General features: G+C 35.9%; 1 protein-coding gene across 1 annotated transcript; it reads left to right on the plus strand.

Moving 5' to 3' along the window:
- The first annotated feature begins 486 nt into the window (after positions 1–486).
- ERMARD (ER membrane associated RNA degradation) lies at positions 487–17,689 on the plus strand. Its single transcript, XM_080340849.1, has 16 exons — positions 487–552; positions 1,068–1,169; positions 2,892–2,981; positions 3,680–3,777; positions 4,299–4,435; positions 5,931–6,045; positions 6,606–6,708; positions 7,158–7,187; positions 7,688–7,756; positions 8,661–8,831; positions 9,745–9,828; positions 10,635–10,714; positions 11,499–11,627; positions 14,602–14,811; positions 15,749–15,862; positions 16,520–17,689. Exons 2-16 carry the CDS (start codon positions 1,131–1,133, stop codon positions 16,677–16,679), a joined length of 1,629 nt encoding a protein of 542 aa, XP_080196975.1. The 5' UTR covers positions 487–552; positions 1,068–1,130; the 3' UTR covers positions 16,680–17,689.
- Positions 17,690–18,222: the final 533 nt, after the last annotated feature.

The raw sequence follows: 18,222 nt of genomic DNA on the forward strand, positions 1-18,222 counted from the left end.
GTGTTCTTTAAAGGATATAAGTAACTTAACTGATCTCTCTGAACTTGCATTAGTTTACAGCTTGATTATGTGGATTTAATAATATGTTCTCTAGTAGGTTTTTCCAATTTCAACAAAACCAGAAAATAACAATACTCTTCCATAATTTCTTGCATTATTTTTTAAAATTATTATTTGGGGAAGGTTCTTAGTTTTATCTGGTTTCACACTGCACTTTTACTTTTCTATATCTTATCTGTATGGTCTTTTGGACAGTAAATTGTAGTGTGTGAGTTGTGCTAAAATAGTCTGGATAAAATTCTCTGTGCTAAAAATTACACAAGCTGTAGTGGTATTTACTCCTAGTGAGCTTTAAAATACTGTACCTTCAGGAAGCTGTGTATTCTAATAACCGTCTGTTTTTCAATTTAAGATCGAAGTGTGGATTATATCAAAAGCATACGATCATTAGGACCTGTATGTGAATCTGTTAATTTGTACTTCAAATCTCTGACCAAGGAGCAATTTGTAGTTCAGTACGCATTATGGTTCAACTGGACAAACTGCACAGAGGTATGGAAATGTCCGTTGACAACTTGTATTTTGGCACATGAACCTTTTGTGGAAGTTTAATGTAAGAGCATGTGAGAGATGTCAATGAACAAAATGCTTAGAATTTGTAACTACTTGTCCTTCTTAATACATAGTTGCTTCTAATTTTCCTGACTTTGTGCTTAGATTTTGTGTAAGTTATCACAAAGAGAACATGAGGTGCTTTGGGCCTATTCTAGCCTAAGATTTTGTTTTCCTAATAATCTATACTTAATATCAAGTTTTACTGTGTAAAGTTACTGTCGATAATTTTTATAGATGTAAGGCTCTAGATACATTGCAACTAAAAATACAAGATCTACTCTAGGGTAGTTTATTTCCTGGCATCTACAGTTTTATCTCCTTGGCATGGTTTTATTTCTATGTTTGCATAGTGACTGTCATAGAGGAGTATGTACATTTCTTTGTGCTTTTGACAATTTGTTTTTTCCTTCTGAAGATTTAACACAATGTTCTCCCTCTCCCTCATCATACAGTTATTTCTTGAAGTATTTGATGTTCTACAAGATGCACAAACTACAGGAATTGCTCTTGGCTTAATGAAACTAACATCATGCTTGGAGCGAGCCTTGGGAGATGTAAGTGCCAGCATGAGGAGTCTATTGCAGATTTGGTTTTATAAGATGGGAATGAGCTCTTGGATTTAATTGCACGTTGAAAAAGTGAGAATACCCTGTACTGTAGTAGTATACTGGTAGCCCAGCTGTATTTTGAGTTGGACAGGTGTTCTTTTCTGGATCCAGTTGTGGTAATGGAAGCATCTTCTGGGGCTCCTTCAGCTGTGTATGTAAAGTTGCTTGTGTGAGTGCTGTTACTAACCAACTTCATTAAAAAGAACAAAGTTTGCTTAATCAGTGTACATACAGTAGGTCTTTGTTACTCTGATTTATTTAACCAAAACAGGAAGCAGCACACCTTCCACAGAAGATGATATAATAACTTCTGTGAGGAATGGCAGGAGCATGCAGCTGGAAATGGGCTCTTTCCTCAGAGCTCTGTTCACAGAGTATACGTCTCTTTAAGTGCTTCAACACAAGTCTTACACTGCAAAAACATGTAGAAGCCAGCTAACAACTCAAGTTCTTGACCTAACTGATGAGCTGGATAGATCTAGAATCTGTCGTGAAGTACTGAACATTTATCTTGTTAACACATTCTCTTCCTTTACCCTGTAACAGTTAGTAAAGATATGCACTCTTTCTAAGTTTAAAAAGTAATACTGCAGGAGTTCCATGACCAGCATGAGACAAGGAGTACATACATGATATGACTTAGACTTAGGAATTCTGACTAGTATTAAGAAACTTGTATTGTTAATCCTTTTTGATGTAACATGAATTAGGGTATGGTTTAACATTTAGTGATAGCACTACTTAAGTTTATTCAGTCAATCTTCACAGCCATCTACCTTGTTTACTGGTATTCTATATGTTATATGAGTGCAAATATTTGAAAGCCCATTAGCAAGCTAGATTGATGAACTGATCTAGGTACCTTTCCACCTTTTTCCACTACCCCAATTTTTGTTTTTCAGCTGGATCGGTTCATTGGTTTGCTTCACTGTATGACCGCACAAATTGATGCAGCCACTACTTATGGGCATGCAAATTAGGGAGAAGGGAGCAACAGCTGTGTTAAGTGGCTTTGCTGCTGTGGTATATTGCCCACAGATAAAATAGCTGGTGGTTAAATCTCTGTGAGAAGCTCTGGAGAAGGAAATGCCAAAGAAAGAACAATGGGCTAATTCACACCTAGACAAACCAATTTGCCCAAGTATGAGGGGTGATAAATTTTGAAGTAATGAAAAATTACCAAAGATTGGAAAAAAAACATCAGGGAAATACAAAGACCAGTTGAAACTAGAGATACTGAGATTGCTCAAATATGATCAAATCTAGTTTAAGGAACACCCAGAATTAGAAGACAAACCACAAGTCTTCTTACTGTAACAATGGGAAACCCTATGGCTTTTTAGAGCAAGAGTGAAGTATGGTGTCCTGGGCAGAGTTTATTCCCTTAATTACCTGTTTTTGTTGTGCTTTACTTTTGGTTTGGTTGGCTTTTTTTCCATTAAGTGGGATATCTGGTCCTTCCTGATATGTTCTGTAAATTTTACTTTGTCATGAAATTATAGAATTCAAAACCTTTTAAAGGATTTGGTGGGTTTTGTTTGATTTGTGTTTTTACAATAATGAAAATGGCTACTGGGTGGAATAATCAAGTTGTATGTTTGAAATACAAAGACATATACTGAATTATTTATGTTAGGTGTTGTTTGTTTGTTTGTTTGTTTTAAATAGGTATATTTACTGATTGGTAAAGATTGCCCTTTCCTTCTAAGAGACTTGCTTGCTTCTGAGCAGCTTGCAGTTATCTTTGGACAAGCTGTAGTAAGTTTATAGTTTTGAAATGATTATAAATACCGAGCTGGTTTTCTTCTTGCCAAATGGCAGGTTTCCAAGTATAGCTTTTGCTTGCACTGAAGAAGAGTTTGCAAATTCTGTAATATACTGGAAAAACTTTTGTGTCACACATGTCACAGTACGGGGGATATATGGCAAAAATATTGAATATTGTAAATGGAAATATTTTTTAAGGCAAGCTCATAAGGTCTTGATTGCTTTTCTATATGAGAAACATGATTATTTCTTGAATTTAGATGGCATGTGGAATAAAAACAAACCAAAGTTCCCCTTTTTGTTAGACAGTGATTTTGGGAATATAGCTTTGAATGCAAATTCTGTATTTTATATTAATTTGTATTAAATTATTTGGATTTATCCTACAAGAAGCAAGAGCTAAACTTGATCTCATTTGTTTACCTGTCCTAACTCTTTAAAATGTCTAATAGTTTTGTTCTTCCCTCATTATATTCTATAGCACGTACAAGTAATCTGAAATATTTCCTTTCAGAGAATACTGGGAATTGCAAATAACAAGTTGCTATTACTGTGACAAGTTCTGGACAGTCATTTTGATAGTAGAAATTGTAGTTTCTAAATAACTTCTAAACTTTTCAGTCAGGGAAGGGTACAGGGTAATAAACGATAGATTTATTCATGCAGTAATCACTTTTTTTGTTAATTAGATGAATGTACTGAGGGTGTTCATTGGATCTCCATATGGTCTGAACCTTCGTAATGTTTTGTGGCATGGGTTTGCATCCCCACAAGAAATTCCTGTGAAGTAAGTTACCAAAAAGAATCTCATTTTCTTACCAGTCGGACTTGAGAGTGTTTGAAAAGCCATTAGTAAAACAATATCCTGACTGTTTTGCCTTGCTGCTGCTTTTGGAAAAGGGATTTCCGTAGACTACTTCAGTCCTTATAAAGCTGGTCAGTTTTAGGACCAGTGTGTTTTTATGAGCAGGAACAGCAGAAAGGTTAAGGTCTTGTTCTGCAACCCACTTCCTTGTCTGTCAGGGTAGTCAGGAATAACTCGGAATAAAAGGCAGAGGAATGGAGTGGGAGGAGGAGCAACAGCAGCCAGTGTATAATACAGTAATGATTTTTCCTAATTCCACAGTGTGTTTTTCATGCTTGTGAATGCAATTAATTATTGAGTGCCCCTAGTCAAAAGAGATGGGAAGCTTAGGTTTTGTTCTTTGAAGAAGCAAAAAACCCCTTTGCCCTGCCCCACAAATGTTGTTTCTTTGCAAAAGTCTTAGTTGTCTAAGCTTTTCTAATATATTATGGTATTCTCCCTAGATATTGTGCTATGCTGCTTTTTTTAACTGCAGGATTGGGTCAGTTGCTACAGACGTATCTTCTGCAAACTAAATGCATTTTAGAACATCGACCTTATGTGTTCTTCGTTAGTTTAGAGGAGCTTGATATATTTCCAGGCAAGTATTTAACCATTAGCAAGTTTTTATTATTCTATATTTTCTGCTGTTTAATTGGCCAAAAATGCTGTTGAAAAAAATGTATTTTACACAGTTCTAAGATACACTCTTAACTAAGATACCTGTATACCCTGTCATTAGATTAATAAATCATGCTTGTAAAACAAATCTTTGATAAGGAGGCACTTTGACTATTGAATAAAGAAAATACTGCTTTCTAAAATAATTATAACACGTTGAAACACGTAATGTTACTGCTTCTAAAATAGTTTAACTGTGTGTTCCAGTTGTTTTTATTTTATTATTATTATGACATTTCATTTCATGTAACAGTCATCTAGTTTGCCTTTACAAAATCTAGATCTTTGCAGAATTATGTGTTTCCAGCTGCAAGGGTCCCAGCAGGAGTACCCAGTATCTTGCAGGGAAGGTAGTACTGATACAGGGTAAAGGATGGTGACACATCTTCCATACAGTGATGCTTGTCTTAGGAAAGGATAGTGTCAGATTAAAATCTTCTTATCTCCTTGGCTACAGACCTTATTTAGTTTATTTCTACAATTGCTGCAACAACAGCATATGGGGAGTATTGGTGTTAATGGTGGTCGTGGTCAGTTTGTGCTACATAATCAGTTTGCTGGTGGAACATCTGCTCATGGAACTGAAACAGGGCTTTTGAGAACCAACTCAGGCTGATAACATTCCAATCACAATGTAGTATAAATCCTATAGCATTTGATTTTCTTCAAAAAAACACCTACTGCAGTCAAGTTGCACTTGCCATTTTATGCTTTCTCTTGGATAAAATATTTATAATGTGAATTCATAAGGGTGAGTTTCAGCATTGTAGTATGAAGTGTTAATTAATTAAATGTCAGCACAGAAAATTGATAAAGTAGGAACAATGTGCTCATGTTCAAATGTTCGTACTACTTACTGAATTAAAATGGTAAATATATATTACAATTTTTTTAAAGTATTTGAAGCAGGTGTAAAACAACCCAACAGAACCTGGGTCCAGTTGCTGTGTAGTCTTTTAGTCTCAGTAAAAAGCAGCTGTTTTTACTCTGTAATGTTATGTTATCACTAAAAATGCAATCTTACAAACTCAGCTTCTGATCTTAAATATGACTGCCATTGTACCTGGATAATTAAAACAGATTGGATAGCTTTTTAGTCTCCCTTTACCAATGCTGAAATAATCTTATATTTTTTAGTGAAATACAAGGTGTTTCAAAAAGATGGACCCAGTTTGAAATCACTATATCTCTGCATGGGTCCATTTTCTTTTTTTGTTACCAACCTGTCCTGTCATACCAGAAGCAACTGGTTTTTCCCTGGCACATTCAAAAGGTCACCTCCACATTCAGGACACGCATGCAGAGACATAATGATTTAAATTTGAGTCCATCTTTTTGAAATACCTTGTATTAAGAGTGAATTAGTAAACCGCAGATTGTATGTTGTTTATTAATATCGTTTTGTGAACTTGCAGATCTCTGTCACGAAACACTTTCCATAGCTGAAGAGCTAGTAAAACTGTCCAGTTTTGTATTAAAAACAATGTTACCATTTTGGATGGCTGCTTTAACAGCTTTCAAGCAAAGCAGGTAACAGTCAATTTTATTTATTTATTTTTAGTAAAATATAAAAATAATCTATATTTGTAGAATAATAGCAGCATTTGTAGATTTCAAAGCTTTTTGCTAAATCTATTACTTAACAACATATAGTTAGGTACTGTTATGGTAATATCCCAGAAAGTCTGTGAACTGGCTATTTTGTACCAACTAGGATTATAAACTATGTCTTGAAACCTAAAAAAAATTGCCGATGCAGCCAAAAAGGAGAGATTTACAAATCAAGTGGAAGCAAATCTTCAGATATTGACATGTTGATTTAAAAGAGAGGAAAAATAGTGTATTGTTTTGTTTTCCTCTTCCACGATCCACTTTGTAAATTAGTATCTTTTCTGAGCTGCTTTGAATTCAGTGGTCAGCTTCTGTTGGGCACAGGTAGTCATTTACTGTTTGTTTATAAAGTGCATTACAAATGAATTTTGGTCTGGATCATTTGGCCTGACAGTGTAACTCTGAGATGGCTCTAATTTCTATTTTGATTATATTTATAAGGGGGGAAACCCCTTTGGGTATCTCTGTTATTTTTTCAGGTATGCTGACTGTGTGATTCTCTTACTTCCTCAGCTGGAAGCTGGACTTAGGTTGCTCTTCACTACAATTAATAACTGTCCAAATCGATTGCTAACAGCTGAGGTAAAATTGCTGTCTAAAGTCAATTATGATTTAGTGCTAATGATTTTTGCAGAATAATTCTTCTACAAGCGTAGTGTCTAAACATTTACAGATTTTACCCCCAAAATTTCAATCAATTGTAGAACTTTATTTACAAATTTACAGTAGAGTTTCATGAATGCCTCTTATTTTTTTGTAAAGATGTCTGCCAGTAAAAGAGGTCTGAAAAAGTACTTGAAGGTTGGTGTTCAGAAACAGTTTAGGGTGGAAAGGATATCATGTTGTATGTATTAAAAAAAAAAAAAAAAAAGTTGCACAAAATCCAACAGTCCCTTTTTTAATTTATAAGGGGTTTTTTTGCTATTAATGCACCTCTGTTATCTCCTGCAAATGAAAAAATATAAGCGTGGTATACATGTCTAGTTAATTGTTTCTGTTTGAAAATCAAATAATGTTGTCTTTTGTTCTAGCCTTCTGCTCTCTACACCACTTTCGATGAGGTACTTATGCCTTTTTTTTTTTTAATATATATATCTATGTCAGAATATAAGCATATGCATGTTTTCTATTACTAGAGGCCAGAAAGCTCTGGTGTTGGAAAAGACTTCAGTTCTGACTTTTTTCCAAATAAAAGATGATGGACAGTAAATATTTTCTATTTGGAATCCCCTAGAAAACTAATACAAATTTTAATGAACAGACTTTAATTTATTCTAATTCTTTTTATCTTGAAATATCTCACAGAAACAAATGTTCTGTCATTTTTCCTAGATTCAGTTGTTCAAAATAAAACCAAATAAACATTGCAAGCAGAAATACTCAAATTTGCAACTCTTCTGAATTATCTCAAATTGCCTGTGAATAATAATTAGACACCTTGATTCTTGAGTGGCAGAAATAATTGCTTAAAATTAGGGAAACTAATTACTTCAGTTGATGTGTTTTCTTTGATTGTTTGGCTTTCAATAGTAAGTTTCTATTCAAAGTACTTTTTTTCTAGATGCTAGCAAAGCATTTGGATAATGAAGAACTCAACCAGCTTCCTGCAGTTCTTGAGGAACCTGCTATGGCAAGTATTTTGAAAGGTTGTTTTGTTTTGGTTTGGTTTTTTTATTTGTTTTTGGGGGTCTTTCGGTTTTTAGGGGGGGGCGTTCTTTGTGGATTTGTTGTTGGTTGATTGGGGTTTCTTGTTATTTGTTTGTTTTTCCTTGTCATTGTTTTGTTTGTGTTTAAATTTAGTAATATATTTATGATTATGCCTAATACTCATTTATTTCACATAACTTATCTCTAGCAGTTTAGAAACAGAAGGTTGTTAACATTTCTAATTGTGAAAGGTAGAAAGTAGTATCTGAAAAGCTATATGCAGTTAGGATATAAGACCATCTTTGTGTCTGAAATATGAAAGTCATGGAGATACGTCTTTAGACTTCTGAAGGTCAGCTGTATGAAGCAGAAGAAAAACTGTTGCCTTGTACAGGGAAAATAAAAACTTATTTCTGATTGCTTCTGGGACACATCTTACACTACCTGGGCAGATGGCACCAAAACATAGCTCCAAACTTAGCAGAGCACATCCTGCATTTTGCCAGCTGAACAGATAGTGAACGTGAAAGCTAGGGGTCTTGAATTTAGCAGCTTTTTGAGAATGTATGGGAGACCTGAGGTTACTGTCCTGTTGCCAGGGGCATTTCAGCTGTGGAGGACTTGGGACACAAAGCTGAACAAGCTCTGTTGTTATCTCTCACATAATAGCATGTATATTAGTTTTTAATTTCCTCAGAAGATGGATGAATGGACGAGTTGCCTTTTTTTTTTTTTTCTGCAAGCTTAGTTTGTATTGCTTTTTCTGACCATCTAAATACCTCTGTGATCATGTCTATAGGAAAGGGGCATCCTGTACATTGAATATATTCTGCTCTATGTGAATACACATAAAATAAATCCTATATGCTTGGTGTATGTTTCCACAGGAATTTCTTTGGGATTTCTTGAACCACCAGGAGGGTCCACGTATAAGAGATCGTTTAAGCCACGGAGAGATCAATCTAAAAGCATTTCCCAGAGAAGTAGCTAATCAGATAGTTGCATTTGCAATTACTCTTGTCTGCAGATTCTCAGATGAGGACATGTTTGCTTTTAAGGTAGGGATCAATAGTATGCTCTCAGAAGATTTTTTTTTTTTTCAGTTGTTTTGGATGCCAAATCTGATTTTAGGGAGTCTTATGTGACTGAATCTTTCTTGACAACAGCTTTTTGTGGAAATTAAGTATTCCCCCAAGTAAAAAATTGTGAAGGTATTTTTCTTCTAGTTTGGTAGTGAAATAAATGCAAAAAGGTTTCCAAAAGATTATCCTTTCATACTTTACCTTAATTTGTTTGCTTAACCACTCCTTATTGACATGGTTGATCCATAAATTACAGTGATTCCACTTAATTTTATTTGTCAAATTGTATTGATACCTAGCATGTTTATGTGCTGAATTATCAGAATGGTATGTAGAACAGCTGTAGCTCAGCCACTGAGATATGTAATATATGAAGGTTTCTTTTTTTTCTGAGGCCCTATAAATTGTGGTGGCTCACTGGTGAAAGTGTAATTTGTATCCACACTCTATTCTGTGAATTTGTGAATGCTTTTTGTCTGGCAATACATGTTTCTCAACATTATCAATTATTATATTTGCTACCCCCAATTTCCTGTTAATATTTGGGAGTACTTATTTCAGTATCATGCAGCAACCTGTGAGATAAATCTTCTGTTTATTAGTTGTAGCTCTTTTTAGTTTTTCAAGATATATTGCATAGTGCTGCATTAAGAGAATACTTGGTTGCTTTTCTCTCAGCTGCTGTCAGGTTTCATAGTTAAAATGTGTCAAAAAAGTTAAGCTTTAAACACTGTGCTGGTTACTGCTTTCAGCCCTCAGACAACTGGAAGTCTTTATTGACTTTAGTATTACAGGTGGCTTGCATAGAATTAAGCATAAGTCTAGGTCTGCATGTGATTAGGACAGTTTAAAGAAACTGTTGTGTGTTGTCTATGATTTTGTAAATCAGGAACACATGGTCATAAAACCACTGATGAACTGTGCAAGTTGCTACCGTTCTCGATTTCATCCTATTTCCCGACTCAAAAAACAGGTAGGTACTTCCAACCGTGAAAGCACTTTTATCCTTAACATTGGTCTAATTGTTGTCTTCATGCTTTGATTGTCCTAAAAAGTCAAAATCCTACATAATTTTAATGAATTTTTTAGTTTTATCTTCTGGAATTTACAGTTGCTAAAATGAGATGTAGTTAAGCACAAGCCTTCTGTTGATGCAGTTGGTGTTTATGCTCTAGATCACTGAATAGCTTTATCCTTACCTGAATGTTTGCTGTTCTGTACTTTTCTTATATCCTTGTGCTTTCTTTTGTCAGATGTACTCTGGTCACGTCTCTAGGAATCCTAGATTAGGCTATAACTCAGATTTATATTGCATGAAAGCCAGCTGATTAAGATTCTGTTATTGTAGCAAAATCTACTTTTGAATGTTGTGGTAGTTCTCTGCTGATCAGTTTATGAATTATTGAACTGCTTTAAGATGTTCTTTTATTGATTCAAAATCACGTTAGATGCACTTAGTACTTCTCATTTTCAACAGCATTCAGACCATGTTACAAAAGTCATGGTAGTTAATTATTTATATAAAATAAATTGAAGAAATAATAGTAAATAAGTTTGTTTAGATGATGTTTTAGCATGAAAGTGTACATCAGGACCTTTAGCCCTAACATAAACCTTAACGCTTGATATTGGCTTACAGAATTATGACTAGTGAACAAGTAACTTATTATCCACTGCAGGTTTTGGTTTTTTTTAAATAGCCACTAAGAAAAGTAAAATATGTTGTCTTGTCTGTCAGAGGCTACACATTACATAACATTTTTCATGATACTTTTTGAGGTGCTGGGATGTACGAAGAGCATTCACTTATGGCCTGAATTGCCAACGGTGCCTGAGGAACAGGTTCAAACAATTAAGGGGTATGTATGTGCTATTAAAAAGAGACAGTTCTCAAAATAATTAGGAAAAATGGGATCTGAGGTGGTGAAATGTTTAGTCAAATACTCTACCAGGAAGATGATAGACACCAGCCATGTTGTGAGAAGATTCGTTTGTTCTTTTTGGCTTAATCTGTGCTATACACATCAGTACAGACACTATAAAAACTATAAACAGTGTGCTAACTTGAAGGGAATGAGAAGATATCTGAAATGTACACTTTCTATTTCTGAAGAGATGCTGAAGGGGCTGTTAGGAAGGTAAATTAGAACTCAAGTACATCACAATAAAAACAAAAAGATGCCTCACCTGATGTAGAACAGAAATTAATTGCTTACTCTGGAAAAGGGCTTGGTAACTTAATAAGTGGAAGACTTTATGTGAGTTGTTACTTAGAAAAAGAATGTAGCATTCTCATGTTATTTGAACAGGAGGAAGTCATTAACAAAATAACTGAAGAAATCGTACTTCTTCAGAACTGAGGTGAAAATTCAATGCATCTGGCATGTACTCAATACGCTGCAGGATTTTGATGAAAGAAGAAAGGATTAAGAGGGGTTTAGAAGACTGCTGAGACTGAGAAAAGGTTGTTTTTTATTGGAGAAATAAAATCGTGCGAATAAAATGGAGGGAAAGGAACCATAATATCAGACCATGACAGTGGACATTGAATACACTGCTATCCCAATTTATGCCACTTGAGAAATAAGTAGTACTACACAGTTTTATAATTTCAAATCTTATTATTTTTCTTTTGTTTTTAAGGTTGGAAGGAAATGCTGAAGTTAATACTTTCATTTTTATGATATCTGAAATTATATCTCAGTTGCAGCAATATATGCCCCAGAATTGCTACAGTTCAGATGATCCAGTCAGTAGTGTCCTAACAGAGAGGTGAGTTTGATGTCCTCCTGGTTCTTGCTGTCAGCTCCTGCATGCAGCCCGACATAAGAACTCTCAAACCTAAGTTACTAATTTCTCTGTTTTTAGAACAATACTTGAAATGTTTCATACACTCTTCTGACATTGCTGCTAATTTAATCTAAAAATCTTAAGAATGCAGCTGAATATCATCTTCAAAATGAAGATGAGACGTAGATTCGGGATGTTATTACAGCAGAGATTTAATTTGGAAATTAGCACAAAAAATAACCATTTTTCTTTCAGATTGGGGAAGCAAAATGTTTTACCTATTTATGTACTGACTAGATGAAGTTGGTTTTAATCTGTTTTGTATGCTGAAACTGCATCAGAAATTTGTTTAATGTGCTTGGTGTCACAGCTGTGTGTGACATTTAAAATAGTAATTTACTGCTGCATAGTTCTATTCTTACATGCTTTAGTATCAAGATTCTGAAATAGAAGATAGCTTGTTATACTTGTTGTCAGACTTGGAGGTATATTCTAAATATATCTGACTTGGAATAATGATCAAAACAATTTGACTTTTAATTGGCATTCTTGTAGCAGTCTTAAGAGTCCCATGAGTGAATATGTTGGAACAAAACTCTCCTAATCAAATGCATTAGGTGTGGTCAGGATAGTGCAAAGAGGATTTTAACTGTAGCATGTGTGCCTTCCATTTCCTACCCATCAGTCTGCAGTTTTCTCATTTATGAAAAAGAAGCCTGATCACAGTATCACAGTATGTTTGGGATTGGAAGGGACCTCATAAGATCACCTAGTCCAATCCCCCTGCTGGAGCAGGAACGCCTAGGTGAGGTCACACAGGAACATGTCCAGTTGGGTTTTGAATGTCTCCAGGGAACGAGACTCCACAACCTCCCTGGGCAGCCTGTTCCAGTGCTCCGTCACCCTCACTGAGAAGAAGTTTCTTCTCAAATTTAAGTGGAACCTCTTGTGTTCCAGCTTGATCCCATTACCCCTTGTCATATCATTGTTTGCCACCGAGAAGAGCCTGGCTCCATCCTCATGGCACTCACCTTTTCTATACTTATAGACATTAATAAGGTCCCCTCTTAGGCTCCTCTTCTCCAAACTAAAAAGACCCAGCTCCCTCAGCCTTTCTTCATAGGGGAGATGCTCCACTCCCTTAATCATCTTTGTTGCCCTATGCTGGACTCTCTTCAGCAGTTCCCTGTCCTCCTTGAACTGAGGGGCCCAGAACTGGACACAATACTCCAGATGGGGTCTCACCAGGGTGGAATAGAGGGGAAGGAGAACCTCTCTGGACCTACTAACCACCCCCCTTCTAATACACCCCAGGATGCCATTGGCCTTCCTGGCCACAAGGGCACAGTGCTGGCTCATGGTTATCCTGTTGTCCACCAGGACCCCCAGGTCCCTTTCCCCTACACTGCTTTCTAATAGGTCATTCCCCAGCCTATACTGAAACCTGGGGTTGTTCCTGCCCAGATGCAGGACTCTACACTTTCCCTTGTTAAATTTCATCAGGTTATTCCCCACCCAACTCTCCAGCCTGTCCAGGTCTCACTGGATGGCAGCACAGCCTTCTGGCGTGTCAGCCACTCCTCCCAGCTTAGTGTCATCAGCAAACTTGCTGATAGTACACTCAATTCCCTTGTCTAAATTGTTATTGAATATATTGAATCATATTGGCCCCAGTACTGACCCCTGAGGCACTCCACTAGATACTGGCCTCCAACTCGACTCCGCACCATTGACTACCACTCTCTGGCTTCTCTCCTAAAGCCAGTGTGCAACCCACCTCACTACTCTATTGTCCAGACCACACCTCCTCAACTTAGCAACTAGGATGCTATGGGAGACTGTGTCAAAGGCTTTACTGAAGTCAAGGTAGACCACATCCACCGCTCTGCCATCATCCATCCACCTTGTTACATTCTCATAAAAGGCTATGAGGTTGGTCAAGCATGACTTACCCTTAGTAAAGCCACGCTGACTGCCCCTAATAATCCTCTTATCCTTGATATGCCTTGAGATGGCATCAAGGACAAGCCGTTCCATTACTTTCCCAGGGACGGAGGTGAGGCTGACCGGTCTATAATTACCCAGGTCTTCCTTCTTGCCCTTTTTGAAGATTGGAGTGACATTTGCTTTCCTCCAATCCTCTGGCACCTCTTCCGTTTCCCAAGACTTGGCAAAGATGATGGAGAACGGTCCAGCAATGACCTCAGCCAGCTCCCTCAGCACCCGCGGGTGCATCTCATCTGGACCCATGTATTTATGGATGTCCAGATTGCCTAATTGCTCCCTAACCCCGTCCTCATCGACTAAAGCAAACTCCTCCATTGACCTGGCTTCATCTGGGGTCTCAGGGGTACAGGGCTCCCCAGGACAGCCTCCAGCAGAGTAGACAGAGACAAAGAAGGCATTCAGTAATTCTGCCTTCTCTGTATCTTCTGTCACCAGGGCACCCACCCCATGACTTCACCATGTGCATTTTACAAAAAGTTAAGTCTGCTTCTTGTTCTGCTCAGGAGAAAGACCATACACTAATGGTAGTACTAATTAATACCATTTGTTTGAGTGAGTTTTATTATGGTGGATGTTAATCAATTGTGAATTGGACTGTGGTGGGAGGCTTCAACCCCAACCCTGTTGTGATTTGATGTGTTCAGTGTATCATTTCAGCCAGGCAGTTTTGTTTATTGTGGTTATATTTCCTTGATCTGAAATGGGAAACATTATTCAGTACTTTTGCAAAACAGTAATTTTGCATTTATATTCACTAAAGTGATAGAGAACACAATCACTACCCCTTCTATGCAGATCCTTGCTTCTTATTGTCATGAGGTAAGAGTCATCTATTTCCAGGTTTTCTAAGTTAATTATTATGAATCAAACCACACTGAATATGAAATATATCTCATGTTAAATCCAGCTAACAAAAGATTGAAATAAACAATTCCTTCTTGTTTTGGAGGCTGTTGATTGAACTTTGCGATACACATATTTGCACACTTTATTCTCCGCGACCTGTTCTGGAAGTATTGGTGGTTCTCCGTAAAATAAGCACACAGTGCCATCAAGTGTCTGAACAAGTTATTGCCAGCGCTGAGCTGAGATACAAACAGTGGATGAACAAGACTCTACGTTCTCGGCAGAGGCACAACTATCTACGAATGCTGAACAGGTTCGCTGGTGGTTTTTCCTTACTTTGTGGTTGGGTTTATGAGAGAGTGGCTGCATGCAGCTGTTGCTGGCTTACAGTGGTTTATCTTAGAAGTTTCAAGTCAAAAGTATTTGTGTGTTCTTCTTAATTGTTTCAAAGTGGCAACTCGAATTTCTATTACGTAGTGATATTGAAATAACAAGAAAATCTCAACTTGGAGAATAATTGGATGGGTACTTTTAGCATTGCTAGATTAGTTCACTGTCAGTTGTAAGCTTTCAAATAAAAGTATCATTTAAATGTTAGATTGGGTTCTTTAGTTGCAAGCTTTTCCTATTTAAGCTTGTAAATGCTTTATCTGAATGCAATGAGTTAAAGTGATTTTTCAAGACTTTACCTACTTCAGTTCTGTTGCTTTTTATCATTATACCTGGGTCAGCATCTTTATAGATACAAGAGAGATTGTTTAGTATTACATTAATTTTGTTCCTATTCAGAAGTGTTTTTCAGGGATTTATGAATCTACTTTAAAAACTGAGAAAGCTATAAATATTATATTTTTTGTCAGGTTGTGTTCCTGAAAATATTAACCATATTACTTAAGAAACATAGCTGAAACTGACAGCTGACAATACATACTTACAATTCAGTTGAACTCCACTTTATTATCTATTGAGTAATGGGTGCTGGTGAGGCTTGCTTTGGAGTCCTAAGTATATGTATTTCTCTTTTTTCTCCCTCTTTTTGAGGTTTTGTACTTTATGGTGTTAGTTTATCATTTTGATATTTACTCTGCTCTTTGCTGAAGGACTTTTCATAGTATTTCCTCTCTCCCCCTGCTATGCAATATCTGGCTATTTAGAATGGATCCAGAAGTCTGAAGAATTTTTTATATTAATGATTCTTGTTTAGTTTGGTTTTAGTTTTTTTATTTAAAAAAAATTGTGCTTATTTCTAGCATTAAGTTTTTGTCTCCAGTGTTACGGCTCATCTTAGTGTTGATTACTCTGGAACTAGTCAATGTGCATTTGGTTTGCAAGAAGAATCTTTTTGATTATCAGCAGTATCTAAAGTGAGTATATAAGATGTAATAGGAAGCTGTACACATTCCTTTTTGATCCGTAATATAAATCCTGGAGAGAAAAAATAATAAGGAATAGTATTAGTCTTAGTAAATTGTCATCGTTCTTTCTGTCATTACAGTCATCATATCTCAGACAATGTTCGCTCAAGAAATAGAATAACTTAGTTAAACATATATGGTCCAGTTATTCAGATTTTTTTATTAGACTCCTCCTTAGTATAGTGAGAAAATGGTCACGCACTCAAAGATATTAGTGCGTAAAAGCTGTATTTAATAAGTTGGTAATTTTGCTCCTTGTGTGTCAATTAAGAGCTGGCTGAACTCATAGGCATTGTGAAATATTGGACTGAGAAAGGAAAGGAAGCCATTTGGGGAAAATTCTGTCACATATTTCATCACTATGTTCTTTCTATAACAGTGTTAATTGCGTTTCTGAAAATCATCACTTCTTACTGTGAGAATGGGGGAGTGGTTGTCTTCTACAAGTAGAAGAAACCTTAATGTATTGATCATCATGGGGGAGATTTGGAAATTTGAAGACATAGCAGCTTTAAACCAGACACTGAGATATTTTTCTTTATTTCTTTTTTTTTTTCTTTTTCAATGCTTCAACAAATTTTTCATCTTTGGTTTTATTTCTCATAGGTTTTTGAAGTCAGTCTTGCAGTATACTGAGAACTTGGTGACATACACAAATCCTGAGAAAAACAAGTGGGATGAAACTGTGGCACTTACAAACAAGGCTCTGATAAAAATAAGGAAAATCAGTGACAGAAAGTTAATGTTAATGCAGTTAGCTACATAAATTCAATGGTTTTAAGATTATTTGGACATTGTTATATATCTTAGCAGTTCTGAAGTCCTCAAATTTGACAAGTCTAATTTAAAGACAAACTTCATCAGTCATTGTAAAATTTTGGATGCAAAATTTAGTATTTTAATGAGAAGATGGCTGTTGAGACTGGAGTTGAATGATGAAGCTTCTGAAGAACGGACTCTCTGCCAAATCCAGTGGAAAAGATTTACTGTGAGTTTAATCAGGGTAGTGCAAGTTCTGTTTTAAGGACATTATGCATTTTGTACCTTGACTTTTTTTTTTTTTTGGTAGTTTTCTATTATACTGAAAATATCTTTTAAAAAGTGTATTAATAAAAGCTCTGGAGAATTTTAAATCTAAAAAGTATTTTTTTACTTTGAAATATACCAGAAATAATCTCAGACAATGTGATCAACAGGTTAAGAAGTAATGAATATTTAGCATAAAGCAGTGCTCATTGGCAGTTGTGGTTGTTGTTATTAACTCAAAATAGAGTCAGATCTTGCACTGACATAGAGTCGGTAACACGGTAACCAGTTGTTTATGTACCAGGATTTAAAAGAGGTCGAGTGGTCGAGTGGAATAACTTCAGCACAATATGTGTTTCTTTTGTTTAATTTCATTTGCTTATTCCCAATACATATCTACTTAGTGAGTTACTTTCATGTAGATGAACACACATGCACGTGCTCACAGACACACATTCATTGTGCTTCAAAAAGTTATGCTCTTGATGCACACAAGATTTTTTATTTTTTTTTTTTTTTAAATAAATTATCCCCTTTTATCATCCCCAAAGAATTTCAAAGGAATGTGTCACTTGAGGAATGGATTCAGAAAAGACCACCAATCTCTATCCATTTGCTTTCTCCTATGGAGACTAAAAACCAGAGGGTAATGTCTGGATAGTGTTTGGCTTTACCAAGTGTTAGAGATTCAAGTGACATTTTAATGAGATTATTTGCAATGTTTCTTGATTGGAAATCACAATAAGACAATTACCAGTCCAGTTTATTTGGTGCAGGGGATGGATATAAACTAAGATCATATTGCTTCCTTTGTGCTACTCTTGCAATATATTGTGCATGTTTGACATGTAACTCTGTCACTTCCCTACTTCCCAAGGTTTTTTATGACTATGGAACTAAACGATGTGAAGAATTGTGGAATAGATTAAAAAAAAGATTAAAACCTATGAATATATCATAATGAATCAAATGCTGTATATGAGCCACAGTCTGAAATTTCAGCTTTTTCAAACTTCTGCGTTGGCAAATCCTAATTATATTTTGAAGGCTTATTTTGTACCTATTGCCTTTGCTCAGAAGTTTTAACTAAGCATAGCTTGTTAGTGACATGTATGATGACACTTGCTTTGATGGGGCTAAGTATTGTAAGGGGGTGTTTATAAGTATTGCAAGGCAAAAGAAATATGGAAGCTTTTCATATTTATTGTAAGAAAGAAATCAAGAAATGAAAATACAGAGTCATGGTTTAAAAGTATGTAAACAGCTGACATACTTTCTCCTTT

Source organism: Nesoenas mayeri, assembly GCF_963082525.1.
Source record: "Nesoenas mayeri genome assembly, chromosome: 3".
NCBI lineage: Eukaryota > Metazoa > Chordata > Aves > Columbiformes > Columbidae > Nesoenas > Nesoenas mayeri.